Source organism: Culex pipiens, chromosome 2 (genome assembly GCF_016801865.2).
Source record: "Culex pipiens pallens isolate TS chromosome 2, TS_CPP_V2, whole genome shotgun sequence".
NCBI lineage: Eukaryota > Metazoa > Arthropoda > Insecta > Diptera > Culicidae > Culex > Culex pipiens.
This window is the reverse complement of record NC_068938.1, coordinates 107,845,697-107,868,292: the sequence shown is the minus strand read 5'-3', so window position 1 is coordinate 107,868,292 and position 22,596 is coordinate 107,845,697. Positions and strand designations below refer to the sequence as shown.

The following is a 22,596-nucleotide window of genomic DNA, read 5'->3' as shown; positions in this document are numbered from 1 at the left end:
TGTAGATTCTAGAAAAAAAAATTGCGCAAAACTATACAAATGTTTTTAAATCTTGATAAATTTGTTTTTTTGATTTTAACTGATTTTTTTTAATTACCAAAGCTTTTTAGACGATTTAAAAAGTAAACAACACCGGTTAAGCTAAAACTGAAAAAGTGATGTGCTCTGAAAACATTTTTTTCTTGAACAAATAATGTTGGTCTTATTGGTGAAAATTTACAGCAGTTTTCCAATTTCAAAACTCTAGTATTTTGAAAAAGAGTCTGAATCGAGCTGAAAATGTTTAAAAGGCTTTTTTTTAACTCGAGAATGTAAAAAATTCAAAAGAAAGGTATATGTTTAAATATTAATATAATTCCTATTTCAAAGAAGCTCAAAATATGACCATGATTCACAGCCAAATTAACGAAAAAATAACATATAGTTGGACATTTTTTAGTCTGGAAGGTATGACTTAAACTTCATTATACAACGGTCCAAACTTTAACGTGTATTTATTTTGAGAAGCTCTTCTAGAACTCCTTTAACTTTTTGCCCCTTCTTTGACGAAAAAAAAAATAGCATTAAGTATGAATTTTCAAAACACTTCAGTAGAAATATTCTTACAATTGGCTTTGGCACCCTAATTTTTTTATATATTTTAAACCAAATTATATAGTTATTTGTTATTCTATTTTGTAATTCGGCGCCCTTTCTGTTTCAAATATCTAGTGAGGATGTTATAGCTGACATGAAAATTTTGTACAATCATCGATTTCGGCGCCTCCAAGGGCTGGCGCCCTTGGCGGTCGCCAACCCCTAGGTACGGCGCTGGTTGTGCCTCTTCCCAGATGTTATATTACCATGATTTTTTTCGGGGAATGAGATTAAACCATTTGAATGTGTGTTCAATAGGCTGCCAAGAAAACCGTGAAATTTTGAAAACCCTGCCAATTTTAATTTGTAATTTCCAGTTTTGTTAAAATATCCGGTGTTTTGTTACAGCAAGTCATTTACTGAAGCCCCAAATTAGACTTCTAAACAATGTGTTCAAATAATTGAAAACATATTTAAAATTATTTAAGGTTATTACACCTCTTGAAGTCTCTTGCTTTTGTCTAGATATTCATTTCAAAAATTTGAAACCAATCGAAAAACTGCCAAGTACTCTTTACTTCATTGAGTAATGAGTATATTGAAAAAGAACGAGAAAACTCCTTTGAATTTTTCATGATGCATCCATCACTTTTTCGATCCTTTTACGAAGTAGACAATCAGCAGATAACGTCATGATTCGAAATCCGGACACTTAGTAGCATATCATTTTCGTTATAGCTGACAAAAAATCATTTAATAAGTTGGAAATGAAGAAATGTCATCAGGATGTAGTATTAACAGTCAGTTTTAAGAGAATGCATGCAAAATATGTCTTTTCTAACAATTTTTCATCAGAATTTGAAAATTAAAATGACTTGTTATGCTTCGAATCCCGGACACTGATAAAAGCTGATTCGAAATCCGGACACTTTTGCTTCGAATTCCGGACACTCGATTTTGCTTATGAATCGCACAAATTTTGACTGAAATGTTAGTGAATGGCATTCTTTTGGTCTCAAATAAGCTGTTAACATCAAAACAATCGATATTTTATATAAAAAAAATTGCTAGAATTTAAGGAATCAAAACCATAAATTTCTGCTTTGCCTTCCCGGTGCTTCGGACGCCTATGAAATATTTCACGTGAAATGTTTCGCATTTTTGGTAATCTTATAATTTTATTTTATTTAATTGTTTTGACATTAACTACAGCGTTCAAACAAACTTTAAATGAAAGTTGATGTTAGAATTCATCAAATAACACAGTTTTGACATTCATCATGGGAACTTCTATCCAAATAATTGATAAAACAAGATGAGGTGTCCGGGTTTCGAAGCGTCCGGGAATTCGAATCATGACGTTATTTTACATTCACCGTTTGGAGCACATTCTGTTATCCCGAACGTTCAATAATCTAACAAAAGTGGATTTTTTTATACTTTCTCTTTAATACTGCAGCTTTTACAAACATGTATGTTCAAAAAATGCTAGGTTCACCCTTTTATTTACTTTCCAGTCAACTATTTGTTAAACCAAGGGATACTTCCATCCAGCATTTTATCTGGTCAATTTTCCTGCACTTTTCAGGAGGATGCACTCTGCCCAGTTTGGAAAACCAACAATTTTACTCCGTTCTTCCGGGTCTGTTCTGCCTTTTTCCATCCCGAGCCGAGGGTCTGTTCTGCCTTTTTCCATCCCGAGCCGGCAAAGCACCGTAAGAGGTAAAAGCATTTAATACCTTCAGCTTAGTGCTCTGCCGGAGCTTGTTAGGAAAGACTTTCGGAGCGGCAGCAGTCCAGCGTTGCCCCCAAATTGATTCAGTTGAGCAATCTTTAAATGAGCAGTACAATTTTCCTGTGGCGAGGGAAAACTTCTGAGGTAGTGTGGGAGCAAGCAGGGAAGAAGCTGGCCAGACTGAAGTTGGAAAGACGTAATTGGCACTTTTGAATGAGGTTTAATTAGAGGTGATTTTCAACAGAGAGAGAGAGACGCGCTAATTGATATAATTAAAGGAACAAATTGGAAAAAGATTGTACTTAAATGAAAATCGATACAAAATAACGCGTTTTAATCAACGTAACATTAAAGTGTTCATCTATTACACGTCATTTCTTCTTTTTTAGAAGCAAACAACAAAGAATATTTGCAAATTAAAAATCAAAGCCATCAATTAAGCTTGTCGGACGAGCAATGACATTGGAAGCCTTCAAAATTTTAATCTGTGGTTAATCCCTCTGGCAAACATTGCCCTGATTTGGTGCAAAAGCATGGTTTGGTTGTAGCTTTATGATTTTGCTCATTATTTTCGTATTGGGGCGCGTGTTGCTTTCCCTATTTGGGAGGATTAGTTCTACGATTTTTTGCTCGTTTTGGAGAATCAAGGTTCATAAATAGCTCCATGATGGTGGAAGAAAATCGATGGAAGCTGTTGTTAAATTTAATAAGAAACAAGATCTCCTGCTGAAATAATCATACCCCTCATGGTAACATTTTTGAAATAGAACAGTTTTAACAGGAAGTGGGGCAAATTTGGACCCAAAGTTTGAATGTTCAAAACGTCTAAAATCTTTAAAATGCTGTAACTTAGGCAGAATTCAATTTAATTTCAAAATTGAAAATGCATCTGAAAGGGCTTAAAAATGCAACGAAATGCAGGGTGAAGCATCCCAATCGGTTAAATCTAAAGGGAGTTATTGGCATTTTAGTGAAAAAAAGCACAATTTTCAAACACAAATAAAAAAAAGTATTTCATCCAGATATCAACTCGATTCGACCTGCAGCTTGTAGGGGACATCTGGGACTACAATCTAAGACTTAGAACGCTATGGGTAAGGCAGTTTAACGTATTAAATAGACACTTTTTCTTTTAGTGATTTTTTGTTGGTTGTAAATTTTGGCTCGGGGGACCCCTTAGATCAAATTTTCCGGTGATAATTTTATCATATTCGTATTTCTGAGACAATTTCACAATAGAAACATAGATAAAAATGTTCATTTTCATCCATTTTAACCCTTTAAAAATTAAAGTTAAACAAAATTAAGTTGGAAACGAACTTGATTTTCAATAAATGTGATTCGAATATTTTTTTACTTAAATTTTTTAAAGGCTTTAAATGGATGAAAATAAACATTTTTATGCATGAGCAATTCCAGCTCAAATCAGGAATTTTTCTGGTACTTTTGTACCCGAACCTCTCCGATTTCAATGAAACTTTGTAGACATGTTATCCTAGGCCTATAAAAGTCATTTTTTGTATATGGAGCCAATAGTACTCGAAAATAACATTTGAGGAGGGCGTAAGGTATTTAAATATTTTTGTATTTTGTAATTTAAAAATTACTGTATCTCGAAGCCGTTGCGTCGTATCAAAAGGTGGTCAAAGACAAACTTGTGAAAAATTGGACGGGCTTTCTGAAAAAAAAAATACACTGAAACAAAAATGCACGCCACATCTATGAATTTTTTTCGATTTTTAAGTCTAAAACTTAAATTTAAAGGTGATGTCACGATTTTTTTTCGTTCAAAATTATTAAGGAAATAGCCTAAAATGTTACTAAAAGACTGACGAAAAATGCAGGATGGTATGTCTCTCCTAAAAAAATACAAAAATCATTTACTGAAACTGTTATTTTGAAAAGTGGTCTAAACGTCGAAATTTTTAAAAACCAGTAGTGGGAATCAATTTTCCAGACAATTTTACATAAAAGTCTCCATATTGACCATTGTCCTATGTCCAATCCTTGGGAAGATACAGCGGTTTTAAAAATAAAAATGTTGAAAAAACGGTTTTTTTTGTAATTTTTGGCAATTTCTATATGACAGACTTGGTTTTTCAGTCTCGTAAATATTTTTACCGGAAAGCTCGTCCAATTTCCCATAAGTTTGTCTATGACAGTTTTTTGATTTAGGGTATTTGTCCCTATTTTGGGCCTAGTACCTATATTGAGCCTACCAAACATAATTTGACGAAATTGTGCATTCCACCGTCAATTTGCAGGCAACTGCCACTTGGGAATGATTCTTGCTGTCATTAGCTTCAGTTTGGTGGGCAAAAATAATTCACTATTTCCTTTTAAATAGGAAAAAACGGAATAAACATATCACTCGTCAAATTTTTCGTGGAAAATTACTAATTGCCCATTAGTCCCAAAATTTTCACCACTTTTGCTTACCGCTTGTTGACACTCAGCGTCACGGCTTTCATCACTCGGCACACGAATGAGAGCCTTCCCCCAAATCTCAAACCACCAGCAATAGGTTTTTATTGGCGGTTAGCATTATCCCGGTTCAAAAAACAATCACTAAACTGACACCAATCAATTATATTCTTAATAGAGCGTCCAATTTCCCGTCCCGGGAAAAAAATTCCCGGGAATTCCCGGGATTTCCCGGAAAAAAATATTTCCCGTTGCAAATTTCCCGGGAATTCCCGAAATACAACCGGAAGTATACATTTTCCTACCTTTTTTGGCACCAATGTTTTGAAATTATACAAAAAACAATTATTAGAGAACCTGATTTGATTTAATTAATTTCAATCTACTGTTCATATTGAAATAACTAGCTTGTCTGTAAATGTCAAGGTTTAATTCAGATAATATTTATTTCTGAAGCATGCATTCTGAATGCATTCACAACAAGGATTTTTTTTTGCTTATATGTTGGGCAACAAAAATTACGCTATTATAGAATTATTTTTTTTGAGTAATTTTTTTTATATCATTAGAAAATAAAATATTCACATCTTCCGACTAAGATCAAAATTTAGATTTGAACATTGTTGTTTACCTTGTCCAAATTGGATGAAAATTGAATTGATGTAATGAAATTTTTCAAAAAGGGTTGTTCGAGAAGAGTTCGAGGAATTACTGCTTGAAGCTATAAATTTATGAAGCACGTGAGCTAACTAGGGCGTAAGAGGGTTAAATATGAAAAAATACCATATATTTTCAACCACTTTCACACTGTGAAAATTATTTTAATCCAATTAATTTATTAGGTCATATCACCATTTAACTTAAATCATACCATAAATGGAATCATGAAAAATCATTGAAAAACAACTTCGTTTCATATGAAGTTTACCCAAAGAATGCAACCATATTTCAAAACTCGTTTCAAATATTTTAAAATTTTGAGTTGTGTTTTCAAGAAATAGTGTTTCAAGTTAAATAGCGATAGAAATTAGATTTTAAGGTAAATTCAATGATTATCTATTTATTCACAAGTTGAAAATACTTGTTCTGGAATAAGTTATTTACCATGAAAAACATTATTTCTGCATGATTTTTTCCATTTCAACTTTATGGTCACTGAGACAAATTTAAAAGCGATTTTATTGTTGTGGAAAATGGATTTTCACTGTTCAAACACTTTGATTGAAAAAAATACTTCTCAACAAAAAATACAGATAATATTTTTTTTTGTTTTGGTACGATTTGAAAGTCAGCAAAAAAAATTTGAAAAATTATATATATTCTCAAAGTTGCATTATTTTTAAGTAGTCAAGCCATTAATTGATCCTCACACTCATTTTTACCATTAAAGTTGCTGTTCTATACAATTCTGTTGCAAAATATTAATCAGAAACAGGATTAGAATAATTTTCGTTAAATTTAAAATTTCCCGGGAATTCCCGGGATTTCCCGGGAAATTTGTTGAAAATTTCCCGTTTCCCGGGAATTTTGTAACCCCGGGAAATTGGACGCTCTAATTCTTAATCAAAGTTACTATCTTAATTTTGTAGACGATGCCTGTATTTTCAGTCCATTTGACACTTCTACAAACTGTGACAGTGTGTGCGCGCCTTTCACATCTCAAAGTCCTTACTCGCGTAGTACGGGTTAAATAATTGGCTGCGCAACAAATATTTAATTATGTTTAAAGCTCATAAATTAATGAAATAAATTATGCTCATTCAATTAATGCTCGTAATTTAACTGTTACTGGTTAAATCAATCATTCTAACGATGATTTGTGGCTTGAAACCGCACAACGATTTAGCCTGTTTGGTGACCGTACTTTTTGGGGCTGAACTGTACGAGCTGGGGCTGAACCGTACGTCAAAAAAGTTCGCCACGTGCTTCGAGATTTCAACCAATCAGAAGGTACGCCGAAAATATGCACAAAGAAGGTCGTATGCTAGAAGCAATATCCCCAAAATAGGGGCAAAAAGTGTTTTAGTTTTTCGTGCTTTTACAGCGATATTAGGCATTTTTATCAAAATGTTGATAATGTACGAGATTAAGCATTAAAAAACCAACTTATTCATGTAAAACAAACTAGGCTGCCAATAGCAGCCTTTGAGAATACATCAAATTAAAAGTGCACTCTGCTTAGTAGGCCCAAAATTGGGACAAATACCCTATATCGTTTTTATATTTACGTAAGCAAATTTACTATCCTGGTTTCTACCACACTGAAAGAAATATTCTATTTTCAGTTATTAGCAATGCAATTAAGCTTATATCTGTAAGCCCTTACATCCAATTGATATACAAACTTAAATTTTACCGATTTTTCAAATATCAAATTCAGTCAAACCATCTTAGTGAGCTCTGCATATTTTGTTCCTTTCCATCGAACCTGTTTTGCACATTCCGTTAGGATCAGGGATGGAAAAAACGCAAAAAAAATCATTTTCGCTTGCGAACTTTCTTTTCCTGCGAAAGAGAGAGGTGGCAAATCACGCAAAAGATAGTCGCTCCCGAATTTGTCCAAGAAAATCAATCTGCTGATGATTTTTTGTGAATTTCCTTGTCAGCACCACTTAAAGATATTTATTTCACTTTGTTTACACACATTGCCCACCTACAAAATGTGACAGGTCATTTTTCGACGTGTGACGTTACACTTGTAGTGTGTAGTAGTGAAGAGGTGTTCCGCCGAATAATCAAGGTGATGATTTTTTTAGATTCTTTTTACCGATCTTTCGTGCGCGAGAGAGGAGAGCCAAGCTCTCTTGGGATTTTTTCTCTTGATGAACGTCCAAAGATTTTCTTTAGATGATGATTATTCCATCGCTGGTTAGGATTAAATTTTCTGGGAAGTTTCTCCACGCTTGGTCAGATTTCCTATTTCTAGTATCGGTCATCGTGTCAAATTTGTAGAGTGCAAACCCAAAGCAGTGTTCACAGTTGAAACATCAACTAGTTGAACACTGTTAAAAGAATCAAATTTAATCTTTTAGGAATAACATTGAAACAACAACAAAAATACAGTTAATTGTTAAGTTTAAAACAAGGGAACAAATTCTCAAAATATATTAAAAAAAAAAGTTTTTTGTTCTTTTTCCAAATCCCTCTCAACGATAAAAAATTATCCCGGTAAGTTGAACATATTTGCGTTGTCGTTGTGCGGTTTGTCCTGCAACACTTGCAACGATGTGGGCTGCGTTATCTGGCGGATGTCACTTCTAGCGCCACATCCTTCTCGTTTTTCACCAAACTCTACAGCACCCTCCTCTGGAGCGCTACAATGAACGATTCGAAAGGGATCCAAAGACCTTTTTTTTCGAAGAGCTGGGATGGAGCTGCAGGGTAGTATCATCAATTTTCATTAGGGTCACATACTCCAAACACACTGTTGCGATGTGATCATTGTGCATGTTTGTGCAGAAGGGGAAAAAGATGAAGTGACACACACGTGCGTCAGCGGAGCTGACGTGAATGGTGACGACGCCGCCGCCATCGTGTGACATGCCAAAGTGACGAATGTGCGGTAATAATGGGCTGGTGTTTAGCAAAGTAACAAGTTTGAATGACGAGGCACAGCTGATGACCCGAAGTTGAATGTATTACTTTGGTGGTGGGTTTTGTGGTGATATGGCTTGATCTGTGTTGCTTTAAAAATGCGCTTAAAATGATGCAAAAATCGCAAAATATTCAAAAACCTCTAAAACTAGAATTAAAAAAATAAATAGCATCATTTTTTCAATTTTGACTTCAACTCTGCACGCCATAGCGGAAGACAATTACAATTATTATTGAAATCGAATGTACCTAAAATGTTTTTTCGTGAAAAGGTAGCTACGGAAGTCCCTTTTTGATATCTGGGACGTAGTAAATATTTCACATAGGGATTGTCGATTTTTTTCATTTTCAGTGTTTTAAACTATATAAATGGAGACGCACGGTACTTTTGGTTACTTTGCGATTTCACAACACCTCCCAAATGATTTTAAATGCAGTGGATACTGATCAAAAGGGTCGTCCATGAAGTATTTCACAATATTTAAGGCCTCAACCACCCTTAAACCAATTCTCGGCATACTGTAAAATAAGTTCATTGTGTTTTTAATGGATTAAGTACAAAACCAGCATTTTTATATCAAACATTTGAAAAATCAGGCTTAGAATATTTACAAAAAAGTTTTTAATAAGCTTAACTCATAAATCCAACGGCAATAAAGGCATTAAGAAACAAAGTTGTTAATGATAGATATTTTATACTTAAATCTTTAGTCATTACTAACTTTAATCATCGATCGTGATTTCAATATAAACAAAAATTAAAAACATAGCCTTTAAAAACAAAGCTATTAAATTGTAATCAGAATTTAAAAAAAATAAAAATGCACAAAAACAACATTAGGGTACAAAACGTGCCATACTTTTCAAGAGGGAGAGGGTCGGAGCCAGCGTGCCAAAGTGTGGTTTTAGTGTGCCATACTTTCTGGACGACGCCTCATACTAAAAATAATGTTATTATGTTTGTTTAATAAATTAAGGAGATGGGGAGGGGGGGGGGGGGTTTCAAGGCTGGTAGGGGCCTAAAATATTGTGAAATATTTCATGGACAACCCTTTTGATCAGTATCCATTGCATTAAAAAAGCATTTGGGAAGTGTCGTGCAACCGCAAAGTAACCATTTTAGGTACATTCAATTTCAATAAAAATTGCCGCCATGGCGAACTCTGTATTGTACAAAAAGAAAGAGCACCAAATTAAAGGCCCATTTTTGAAATTTTGAAATCAAAAGTTTCTCAAAATCCTTCATACATTATTATGGTTACCATAAAAAAAATTGCAAAATATCAATAATTTAGTAACAATATATTTTCCGTCATTTACCGATCAAGTTTTGTTAAAATATATAAAAATCTATTTTGATTAAAAATGCATTAATAAGCGTTACACAATCTATTCCGAAACGTTTACAATTGATTATATAAGGTTTTTGGAATTTAAATTTAAATTTTAGTAAACAAATATTTTTGAGGTAATTTGAAAGTTATGAATTAAAATTCCACCGGGACCGTGATGTAGGGGTAAACGTGGTTGCCTCTCACCCAGTCGGCCTGGTTCGATTCCAGAAGGTCCCGGTGGCAATATTTTTTTTTTTGAATAGAAATTCCGTTTCACCTGTGGTGAACAAGGTCGGATGATCTTTCACGAACAAATTTGTTATGTTTGATATTTTGTGGGCACCAAACTCTTTGATAACCTATTCAGAATACTTTAAAGCTAGAGAAGATTAAAAAAAATCCATCTAAATCCTTGTTATCCTTTAAGCTTTTTCCCACGTCAACATGCTTCAAACATATCGCGAAAACTCGTTCGAAAGCGATTCGACAAAGGATTACGCAGAGGAGTTCAATATTCATCGAATGAATTGAATGAATAACAATGCTTCAAAGTAGAGGAAAATATTTACATCTGCTGGTGTCGATCTACCCCACGCATTTCCAGCTCCCTTCCGATCATCCGTTTGGTGAAAAGCATTCACGCGAATGTCGCCCCTTTCCGTTCCAACCATCAGACCCACAACATCAGCTCCAACCAGTCAGCCAGCAGATCTGCGGCTTTGGCCCAACTTCCGGGAAACCCCGACCATGTTGCCGTAGGGTTTGTGTCACAGATAAAATAAAATTGAGTTACTTTGTGATTGTGGCCAAAACCTAATAAAGTTGTTTCGATTTTTGTTTAATTTGTCAAGAAATTTAAATAAAAATAATTTGTTGTCCCATTGTCTGTGACCAATGTAACAATTACAAAACCAACAACGAGCCCACAAACTGGAGTGGCTTTTGCGGGTCCCATGTGCTCCGCTCTCTCTTTGTGTGTGTCGTTCGTCAATCATGCTAGCAAAATGTTGGCATTGCCGCCAAGCCTCATGTCACAGGACGACGATAGATGGCGACAACGACATCCATTGTTATGCTGGGTTGCAGACTTGCGGGCGAGAGAGACAGAGGAAAAAAAGCAGACAGAAAATCCCAAAGTGATTCCGGTTCAATGCGTGTCGTACAACAACATGGCATCATTTGTGGGCGGCACATGTCGATTAAGCCACGCATCTCCCCCCTCCCCTCTGGTTGTCACTTGGCGTTGGGAATGGGTTTCGATAGAATGACGATGTTATTTTTTTATTTATTTGTGAAGGTACAGAATAAGCTCTTCTTGCATTGAAGCTCTGATGAAAAGGCTTCATTCGAATCGTCGAGCGAAGATAAGTCAACGTTTCTACATAACAATGAATTTCCCCAACCCCTCACACAATTTGAAATGATAATCTTTGTTGAAGCATATGTTTGCAGGGTCGGGTACTTACTTTTTGGTATTATCACTGCCGCAGGTACTCTTGCCTTGCACCAGGAAAAGCGAGCCCCGGTCGGCGTTCAGCAGAATTGACACGTTCTGTAGGATTTTGTGGCACAACGACCGCACGTCCAGATCGTTGCAGATGTCCTTTACCTGGAGAGGGAGAGAGGGGAAAGAAGAAAAATCGTTAAAAGTTAAACTGTTTTCTTGATCTTGATTTTTGATCATTTGCAAATTATGAGTCAAACCACCGATTGTTTAATGTTTTTTGTTTTATGTAAGTTTGGAAATGTTTCGAAAAAAAAACATTTTTAGGGGCAACTTTGACCCTTTTGATTGTAATTAAGGCCGTTGCAAATATTTTTTGAAGTTTATGTCCCTCGACTCCGATCAAAGTCGAGGGGGGGGGGGGGAGGGGGGCAAAAAAATAAAAAAGTAAAAAAATTGAAATTACGAGCCATGGTTTTATCGTTTTAATGAGAAAAGTGTTTTAAAATGCATTATACACCTGTCCAGTTGTTTTGCCATCATAAGTTTCCAAAATATCTATGTTTTGACGAAAATTTTATTTTTCGCGAAAAATAATGGGAATTTTATAAAAATTCAAAACATTTTTAAACAAGCCCAAACATGCTAAAAATGATTATCAATGCAGAAAAACGCATTTTAGATTGTTTTCAGTTGATTAGACTTCTATTTCCATGAAAAATTTGAAGTTTTTTTGGAAAAATATTTTTTTTGCGACATAAACTTTGAAAAATATTCGCAACGGCCTAACTTATCTAAAATTAGTAGTCCAAGTTAAAATTAATCGGTTTTGTTAGACAATGTTAAATTTATACAAATATGAAACAAACAGAAAAAAATATAGCTTAGAATTTGCCCAAGTAAATCACACTTAACAATCAGCTGCATTAAAAAATGGCAAGCCATAAAAAGCCCTAATAAAACTCGAAATTCCAAAATCCAACTTTGAAAAAAGTTCAAAAAAGGAAAAAACAATTTTATGGGCTAAAAGACTGCAATAAAAAAATGGCCAAAGTCCAGCGTCGGGGGTGGCAAACAATTAATACATAAATAAATAAATAACACGCCAAAATTTGAACGCTCAATGCAAAAAAGCATGGAAATGTATTATACAGCAGTACAGTCGGTTCGCAACAATTAGTTTTCACAGAATCTATGTTTAAACGAACATTTTTTTTGCGGAATAAAAATTTGTTGTACTGCACATCAAAAATTCACTAAAACTCAAAATATTTTTAAATCAACTCAAACATGTTAACCCTCTACTGCCCAAATTTTTTTTCGAGAATTTTTTTTCGTGTGTTCAGGAGGTCATTTTGAGCAACTTTTGTTCTACGAAAAACTTTACTTCTCTTTTTTATGTTTTTCTTGTTTCATTTTTAGTATTTTAATTTGCATTTATCTTGTTAAGTTTATCTTTGTTTTTTTGTAGTATTTGGCCTATTCTACCACCTGAAAATTTTCTGCTATAGAATGGCACCATTATCATTTAAATTGTAAAAAATGCGTAGAGGCATAGTCTAGGACACTACAAAAATTACTGCATACTTCATTTTACTTAAAATAAAGGAAATGTTAGTAAAAAACAAAACACCTAAAAAAAAAATTTAAAAACATTGGCAAAGTCACATAAAGCAAGTAAAACTTCCAACCCATAAATTTTCTAAAATTTGAAGAGTTCTTCTTTTCAATGCTTTTTAAAGATCAAAAATTGGTTGAAAAATTGGGTTGGGTTGTAGAGGGTTAAAATTGATTGTAAAATTATAAAAGAAACCCAAAATATGACCAAAAATCGTTTTTTTTTTTTTGACACTTCAGCTCCATTCTGAGGGCAGATTCAGATTTAGCGGGCAAAATTACATGGAGAAACATATAGCTGGACAATTTTCGAGATTCGTTCCCATACAATTTTCCCTTGAAAACTAATCATTATCATATGAAGATACCGTAAACCGGGGTGACTTTGATAGGATTTCAATTTGTTTTTAGAATATTTTCCAACAAGTAATGTTTTTCTCAACATTATTATTTTTAAAACATGTACTGGGGTAGGCCACACAAAGTCTAGCACTATTTCGGAAAAAAAAATTCAATAATGTTTAGAAAAATAGTTACGTTAAAAATTCTTAGTTTTAATTCCGGGGTGACTTTGATAGTCATATTTTTTCTAGTTAAAATCATAATTAAGATGTTCAAACTTTATTTGTGTGTATTTGTACGTTGAATGTACCATCACTAAAGTAGCTGATATAGTTTTTAAGAAAAAAAATCAATGTTTATATTTAGTTAACTAAGTTTATAAGCTTTTTAGCAAAATACATATAAATTTTAGGTAAAAATGTTAAAAAGTCGGAATTTTGCCTGCAATTTGTTAAAACTAATTATGTTTATAAAATTAACGATTTATATTGCATTTTATACTGAATTCGAAGCACGAATCACAAGTTTTCACATTTTACATGAAATTTGTTCAACTGAAATTGCCTACAAATTTGAAGATTTTTTTTAATTGTGTTTCAAAAACACATATTATTTATTATTTACAAACTTTTTTAACCTTCTCCTAGTGGAAAATTGTCCAAAGAATCCGAAAATGCATTCCGTTTTCCAATTAAAAATCATGTTCATTGAGAAAATCATGACACTTTGAGAAGTTTAAAATTTTCAAAATCTCCATAATCGTGAACCACCCTAATTTTGAATCAAACCAAAAGTTGCCCCTTTCTAATTGCAACAACTCTCCTCAAGACACCAAAGCTCCAAAACTTCACAATTTTTCGGAAAATCAATTTTCCACTTAATCCTCTATCATTACATTTTGCATATCTAATTTTGTCATGTTTTACAGTCACTTTTTGCAATGTTTTGCTTGTTTTTCACATTTTCTGCTATAGAATGGCACCATAATCTTTTAAATTGTAAAAAATGCGCAGAGGCATAGTCTGGGACACTACACAAATTAATGCATACTTCTTTTTACTTAAAATATAGAAAACAAGCTCTTCCCGGCAAACTTCGTCCTGCTTTTTTTTTTGGTTTCCTGACGTTTCTTGCTTGTTTGCTTATTCATCTCCTGTGATCAAAATTTGTTTTTACGCAGCTTTTCCCATGCAATCTGCAGATTTTCCGGAATCGGTTCCAGAGTGGCCAAAGTGTCAATTATTTAGCGTAAGAACCTTCCTTGGGCTTATACGAACCCAATGCAACAAAGAGCACCTCGATCCGACGCTCCGTATTGAACTGATTCGCGTTCGAACAAAACCGTCGTAATTTTTTATATATATAGAAAATGTTAGTAAAAACACAGCCAAAAATGATCCCTGAAAAAAATACATTTTTGAAAAAATTGGCAAAGTCACATAAAACAGGTAAAAATTCCAACTCAAAAAAAAAATTAAAATATAAGAGTTCTTCTTGCCAATGGTTTTTGAAGATCAAAAATCGGTTGAAAATTTTTTTTGGCTATGTTTCAGATCCAAGCCCGTCTAGAGGCGGGGTTAGGTTGTAGAGGGTTAATTTTGCGATCTGAGCCATTGTGTAGTGTTCAGGCTAACATTTGTTTGAATAAAAAAAAGCTGATTCGAAATAATATTGCATTTTTCGATATTTTCATGGAAAATTTACATAAAATATCAGATCAGATCAGCAGGTTGAATTTTTGGAAAAATTTCGTGATGAATTCCATTTTTTTGTACACTCAAACCCCGATGGTTTGACACCAACTGTTGTCAAACGAACGGGGTCACTTTTTAGTTTGACACTCCTTTTACACGGAGTTTGTTTTGATAGTGTGCGTGAGCGCCGTGTAAAAAGTGACAGTTCGTCACTTTTTAGTTTGACTTTGACCAACCAATGGGGTACAAACTAAAAAAGTGTCAAACGAAAAAGTGACCAACCACCTGGGGGTTGAGTGTAGTATTTTGAAATATGCAAAATTTTGAACTACTTGAGTAAAGTTTCTGATATCTTTTGACTGGTTTTAGCTGTACGAACTCGCGCGTGAAAACATAAAATTGTCTAAATGTGATAAAAAAGTGAAATTGATTTTTTCCCAACTTTGGAATTATTGATCTTGAAGAAAAAGTGAATTTTGTTAAAGTCGTCGGGAAGTGAAGTGGTTTTCTAACATCCGGCCTGGATGGATCGCTGTGCTGGAGGAGGACGGTTCAATCAAGGACGTGTGCTCGTTCCAGGGTGGCCGTCGAAACTTCCCGGAAGAGCAGGGTGGTGTTGGGTTCGACCGGGAAATATACAACAACCGGAAGCATGCGGAACCTGGCCCGAATTGGAAAGGTGGCGAGCGCAGCGAGCGAGGCGGTCCTCGGTCACAGCGTGAACGATCCCCGTCAAGGTAAAAGTCTTGCGAGCGAAAAAGAATCGGAGCCGTGGGCACGGATTACTGCGCCGGCACCGTTTTACATGGCAAGTTCGCTTAGAGGTGGAAAAAGAGGACGACGGAGGCAAGCGGAAGCAGCCCAAGCGCAAATCTGGTGTCTGCTGTTGTTACAATCCTCCTGAAGACGTTTGGAGAGAAGCTATCTGGTGAGCTCGTTCTTTTTATGAGACAACCATTCTTTCATATATTCTGACATACACACACATCATTCAAGACAACCACGCCAAATTATTACTATAAAGGAGCGGCCGTAGCTGACTGGTTACGTTGTTCGCTTTGTAAGCGAATGGTTCTGGGTTCGATTCCCATCTGCTCCCAACGAGAAAGTTTAAGAAATATAAATTGAAGCTCTGAACATGAACGAAAAATCAAAATTGCTCGAGTCGGGGTTCGATCCCCCGTCCTATGGATTGTCAATTAAAAATGCAAAACACTGAGTCATCACGGCTTGGTGAGCTACGACCGGAATTAAGAACACTGTTACCACTAAAACTATATACGTGCTGGGTCTTTGTCCATTTGACAAGGGTTCAGAAGTTCTAAATAACGTTTGAATCCGATTGATGCAAACGTTCTTTAGGGCGGGGCTTGTCGATTCAAGCTGAGGTACCTCGCGCTCGGCTAGCCAGCGTAGAAATGGGTCACCGAAGCTCGGCAGAGCTAACACCATCCAAATGCCTATGCGAGTTATTTGCATGTATAGAATGTAAATCTATAATACATGGAAACAACTCAATTTGTAAGAAGCGACCGCGTGGTCCCGTTTGGTCGGTTGCACACACACACACACACACAATGTGATAAAAAAGTGAAATTGTGACAATTCATTCACGTTTTTTAACATAAAATTATTTTTATTAGGTCCTTTTTGGTACTGGGACCTGGTCGGCCTCTTAATTATAGTTTTTTAAAGCTAAGAGTGATTATAGATGCTGTCCTGCTGTCTTGTCGTACGACGCTTTTTGACGTTTCGAGGAAAACGCGTTTTATTGTTTGACCTTGAATAAACAAAAACGAGAGCACGCAATGCAAACAACAACAAACACGTTTTGTTTGGTTGACCATTCTGTGCATTCTACTGAAGTTTGGTTGAATTTGGATGCTGGAGTTTCGAGTTATAATTGAAAATGTTTGCGTTAGTCGAGCTCGCACTTGTGTCAAACGCGTTCTGACCTGAAATCCCTTTGCCTTTTGTCGCACTTACATCAATTTTCAGAGTGGTTCAAGATAGCACGTCAAGATTGAAACTTCTTTCGTATGAAAAGTGACAAAAATGCACGGAGTTTTTTGGGTTTTTATTGGATATCTCAGGATTGAAATCGAATGTTGGAGATCTGTGAAGGTCAAAAGGTGAGGCAATGTGAGCTGCACAAAATGGCGTTCTTAACTCAATTTGGCCCAAAATGCACGTACGACAAGTTGGTACGACAGCGACGATTTCAACAATTGTCACAATTACAGGGTGTGTCAAAAAAGCATGATCTGATCGGAACTAAATTTCATATGAAGAGTGTCAACATTGCACGGGGTTTCAATGGTTTTAATAGAATACATATCTTAGGATTGAACTATTTTTTTGAGATCAGTTAAGGTCAAAAGATGAAAAATGTGATAAGATAGCACGAACACGACAGTTTTCTAAATGTTTAGCATCATCATCTCAATTTAATATTTTCGAATGTTGCCGTTGTTAATCAAAGTAGAATAACTGATTGTTTTCCATGAAATGAGCTTGCCTCTATCAATAAATCCTGTGTCCACAACGCCCTGATTGGACACCACCGCTGTGCCCTCTTCCAAAACCAATCCGTTAATCAATTAGACCACGTAGACCGTGACAATGTCACACCCAGCGAGATAGAGAGATAGAGTGCGATTGCATCAATACCAACCAGCTCGAAGATCAGCTCCCGTTCGTCCAGCTGGCGCAGTTCGTTCCGCGACAGCCGCTGCGGCCGGTAGTGCAGGTGGTGGTGACTTCCGCTGGGACCTCCGTGAGCCGTCCCGTGCTGACTTTGGCCACAGCCGCCCCCACCGAGCGGGCCCTCGTGCTGGGGTCCGATGCTGAGGAACGTCGGCGTCCCGTCGATGGTGTTCACGATGGGCTTGAGCAGACCTCCCCGCTCGAACTCGTGGGCGGAAATTTTCCTGGAAATTTGGAGAGAGAGATAGAACGGAGTGAGAATTCAGTAAAGGTAACGCTGATTGATATGGAAAAGCCGCAACCCCCCGTCTGCATTTAGGGGTAATTTCGAAATTTATCAAAACTGAGCTCCATTGATGTGGAAAGCGCAGTGCGCACACAAGCACAGAAGTCACAAACGCACACACTTTGTGATTGATGATAAGCCAATTTGATATTCATTTGGAGGGTTCCGGTTGCAGGTTTTCCCCGTGATATTCTAGTTGACCGAACTGATTGCCGACATTTCACATGTCAAATGATTGGAATATGGATGGATAAATTGAACACGATTTGTAGAATGTATGGTGACTGATTCAGTAAATTTACATACGATGATCGTGCGTAATACATATCAATTTTCTGAACAATGAAGCAAATTTTCAAAAGTGCAAAACATCAAATTTCCGATTCAGTTTGGGTGCCGGAGGGAATGAGAAATGTTTCAGGTGTAGAATGCACTCTAAGCTGATGCTAATAACTATAGTTGAGTAGTAATAAGAGTGTTGACAGAACATTAACTACAAGCAGCAGTTACTAACCTCGACCGGGGTGGAATCCCGTAGAGTTCAGGAATGAAACCGGAGAATAATCCGGAAGTGTAACTGTGTGTGGGTTGAAAGAGGAACGAACGCAGAAAATTGTTATCCGAGGGGGTCAAAGGTAGAAAGCTTTTATTATTGAAAATCATTCCTTATTAATTGTTTTCACTTCTACATTAAGAGCACTTAGGATTTTCGTTAATCGTTAATAACTCGTCAGGATTTTGACTAAAGACATCACGTGTTTGTTTTTTCAAGTTTCGATACAATGTTGGCTGCTGTCCATACAATTATGGCAAATAAATATTTAAGAATATGTATCTCTCGAACGGGTTTTGTTATCGATCAGATGTTATAAGCAATGTTTTTTTTTCAATTAGGCAATTGCAACATTTCTAGCAAAACATTGCAATAGGGCCGAAGCCGAAGTGTAAACAAAGAGTCTATCCTGCTCGTTCCTAATGTAAACATCAACTGACGTGAGCAAGATAGACTCTTTGTTTACACTTCGGCTTCGGCCCTTTTACATTGTTTTGCTTGAATTTAGCTTCTGGTTTTGCCTTCCTCACTGAGGTAAGGCTATAATCCTGCTCTGAAAATGAACTTTTGATTAAAAGCTCCTAGACCCACCTTCATGTATACATATCGACTCAGAATCGAAAACTGAACAAATGTCTGTGTGTGTATGTGTGTGTGTATGTGTGTGTGTATGTATGTATGTGACCAAAATTCTCACTGAGTTTTCTCAGCACTGGCTGAACCGATTTTGATCGAACCAGTTGCATTCCACTTGGTTTAGGGTCCCATTCATCGCTATTGAATTGTTTGAAGTTTCGATAAGTAGTTCAAAAGTTATGTATAAAAATGTGTTTTCACAAATATCCGGATCTCAATTATATGCATGTAAACGATGTCCGGATCCATCATCCGACCCATCGTTGATAAGATAATTGAAAGGGCTTTCCAATGAGTCCAACACATTGATGATCTGGCAACCCTGTCTCGAGTTATTACCACATAAGTGATATTTATGTACTTTTTTGAAGCCGGATCTCACTTAAATGTGTGTAAACGATGTCCGGATCCATCATCCGACCCATCGTTGGTTAGGCAATTGAAAGACCTTTCCATAGAGTCCAAAACATTGATGATCTGGCAACCCTGTCTCGAGTTATGACCACTTAGGTTATATTTATGTACTTTTTTGAAGCCGGATCTCACTTAAATGTATGTAAACTATGTCTGGATCCATCATCCGACCAATCGTTGGTTAGGTAATTGAAAGGACTTTCCAATGAGTCAAAAACATTGATGATCTGGCAACCCTGTCTCGAGTTATGACAACTTCAGTGAAATTTATGTACTTTTTGAAGCCGGATCTCACTTAAATGTATGTAAACTATATCCGGATCCATCATTCGACCCATCGTTGGTTAGGCAATTGAAAGACCTTTCCAAAGAGTCCAAAACATTGATTATTTGGCAACCCTGTCTCGAGTTATGACCACTTAAGTTATATTTATGTACTTTTTTGAAGCCGGATCTCACTTAAATGTATGTAAACTATGTCTGGATCCATCATCCGACCAATCGTTGGTTAGGTAATTGAAAGGACTTTCCAATGAGTCAAAAACATTGATGATCTGGCAACCCTGTCTCGAGTTACGACCACTTAAGTTATATTTATGTACTTTTTTGAAGCCGGATCTCACTTAAATGTATGTAAACGATGTCCGGATCCATCATCCGACCAATCGTTGGTTAGGCAACTGAAAGACCTTTCCAAAGAGTCCAAAACATTGATTATTTGGCAACCCTGTCTCGAGTTATGACCACTTAAGTTATATTTATGTACTTTTTTGAAGCCGGATCTCACTTAAATGTATGTAAACGATATCCGGATCCATCATCCGACCAATCGTTGGTTAGGCAATTGAAAGACCTTTCCAAAGAGTCCAAAACATTGATTATCTGGCAACCCTGTCTCGAGTTATGACCACTTAAGTTATATTTATGTACTTTTTTGAAGCCGGATCTCACTTAAATGTATGTAAACGATGTCCGGATCCATCATCCGACCAATCGTTGGTTAGGCAATTGAAAGACCTTTCCAAAGAGTCCAAAACACTGAAGATCTGGCAACCCTGTCTCGAGTTATTACCACATAAGTTATATCTGTGTTCTTTTTTTTCTGGATCGAAAAAAATGCTGAAATGTGTGTCCAAACCACTCATATTACCCATTTTTGGTAAAAAGTAAGGAAGGCATCAACCACATAGGTGGATTTAGTTAGATTTTCTAATTTTTTTCAATTTTTAGACCACAGATCGGGAAAAGACGTAAAACTGAGGGAAACAAATATTTTCAAAAATTGATTGATACTTTGCAAATATGCTGCTCATAATTTATACAATACATTTTTTTTAAATAACTGAGCATGATAAAAAGAATGCGAAAGCTTATAGTAATTATTTTTTAAGCAATTGGTTTTCTAAGCCTGGCTAATGTTTGAAAGAAAATAGAACTCATATAAATATTAATATCGAAACCAATTTGTTTAAAAAAAAAAACTGGTCATGATTGAAAAGAAATCAAAACGAATAAATTTCTAGAAATTGGTAATAATAAAAATACCATTCGAAATTAATAAAATCACCTTTTAAATTGTCTAAAGAGCTCATCATGATTGATAGAATGTCAAAATTAAGGTTTTTTTTTTTAAACCATCTTTTTAAATAGTCTAAAATCAACAAAATTAAACATTTTGTTGATTTGAAAATCATGATTTATGTTTAATCAATGCTAAACGTCAAACATCAAAAGATTTTTTTGAGAAATTGAAAAGAATCAAGTTTAATTCAACAAGAAATTTTTCTTCTCGTTATAATCAAAAAAAAAAATGTTGAAAAACCTCGTACAACAACATTTGCCGGGTCCGGTGGCGCAGTGGTTAGCGTGGTAGCCTCTCACCCCAGTATGGCCTGGGTTCAATCCCAGATGGACCCGGTGGCATTTTTCGTGACAAGATTTGCCTGATCACGCCTTCTATCGGATGGGGAAGTAAAACGTCGGTCCATTAGCGTAAAAGAGGTTTTGAGTGACTTACCACACATAACCTTCGGACGCCTAGAAATGAGTAGAAACTTGCAACAGAGACCACAAAAGACCCGGGGGTGGTTAAAGTGGATTGCTTTGCTTTACAACATATTTCTCTGTGTGTCAAAAAAAAATTAAAGACTTAGGCATATAATTTAAATATTTTAGCTACTGATTTATTCTTTACAATTCGTTTTCTGGCATTTTTTTCATTCGGCGAAATGTCTTTTCGACAAAACGACTTAAAGCGAAATGCCCACTATGTTTAAGGTACTATTCTGAACAAATTGTAGAAGTAATTTCATCAGAATATTTACAGCGAAGCAAAATTTATAACTTCGAAGGGAAAATCATGTCACTGATGGCTGACATCACGTTAACCCTTTAACTCGACAGGTTATCCGGTTTATCCGAAGTTTATTAGTTGGTTGAAGGTGGTAGATGGTGTCTTTCACTTTTGGGGCAATGACTGTCAATGATGGTTCTGAATTGAGGGTCCAAAAATAGTAAATTGTAATGAAAAAATAATCACTATGTGTAAAATGCTTCTACAAAAAACACAAAGAAAACCATTTTTTGATTGAAACATTCTGAATCAAGATTTGAATGTTTTTCTATAACAAACATGGCCGCCAAATGGCGGATCGGCAATGATGTTACACGTTACACAGTCAAGGGGAAGGCGGTCAACGACTTTGTAAATTATTTAATTCATGATGTTTTTCTTTGTTATTACCGTCAAATTTGCTTCTTACACGGAGAGACCGGCCGGGCCAAATCTAAGAAAATCTTGGTTAATTTAACTAAAAGTTGGAATTGCCATTTTTGTTGGTTAAATGGCCGAAAAAATTCTAGCAGTCGACTGCTAGAATATTTTTTTCAGAAAATTAACTAAAAATTTCTTGTTTTCAGCTGAAATATTGTGGAATATTCTGTTAAAAAATGGCTGGGAATTGTTTTTCAACTATTTTTCAACAATTTTTTTTCGTTGAATCAACCGAAATATTTTTGCGTGCAGCAAATTATTAGTATTTTATAACAAAACATTTTTTAATTAGGCATAATTTATGTAACTGTTGATATATATTTTCTTTAATTATCTAGCGATACAGGCTGGGCCGAATTTCTAGCTATATTTTAACTAATGTCTTACTTGAATACAGAAAAATGTTTGTACATGTAGTCAATAACTAGCAGTTGTTAGCAATATTTTTATTGAATTTGCAGTAAATTT

At 35.5% G+C, this 22,596-nt stretch overlaps 1 protein-coding gene across 9 annotated transcripts in view; it reads right to left on the bottom strand.

The window, feature by feature from the left end:
• Positions 1–22,596, bottom strand: part of LOC120425148 (dual 3',5'-cyclic-AMP and -GMP phosphodiesterase 11-like) — a 271,336-nt gene that overhangs the window by 41,874 nt on the left and 206,866 nt on the right. For 8 of the 9 annotated variants that reach the window (XM_052707524.1, XM_052707525.1, XM_052707523.1 and 5 more), the window contains 3 exons: positions 18,267–18,329; positions 17,435–17,690; positions 11,130–11,272 (listed from right to left, as the gene is read on the bottom strand). In XM_052707524.1, the coding sequence (XP_052563484.1) occupies positions 11,130–11,272; positions 17,435–17,690; positions 18,267–18,329 (462 nt within the window). The remainder of the gene's footprint in view (positions 1–11,129; positions 11,273–17,434; positions 17,691–18,266; positions 18,330–22,596) is intronic. The other variant, XM_039589574.2, reaches the window with a different exon arrangement.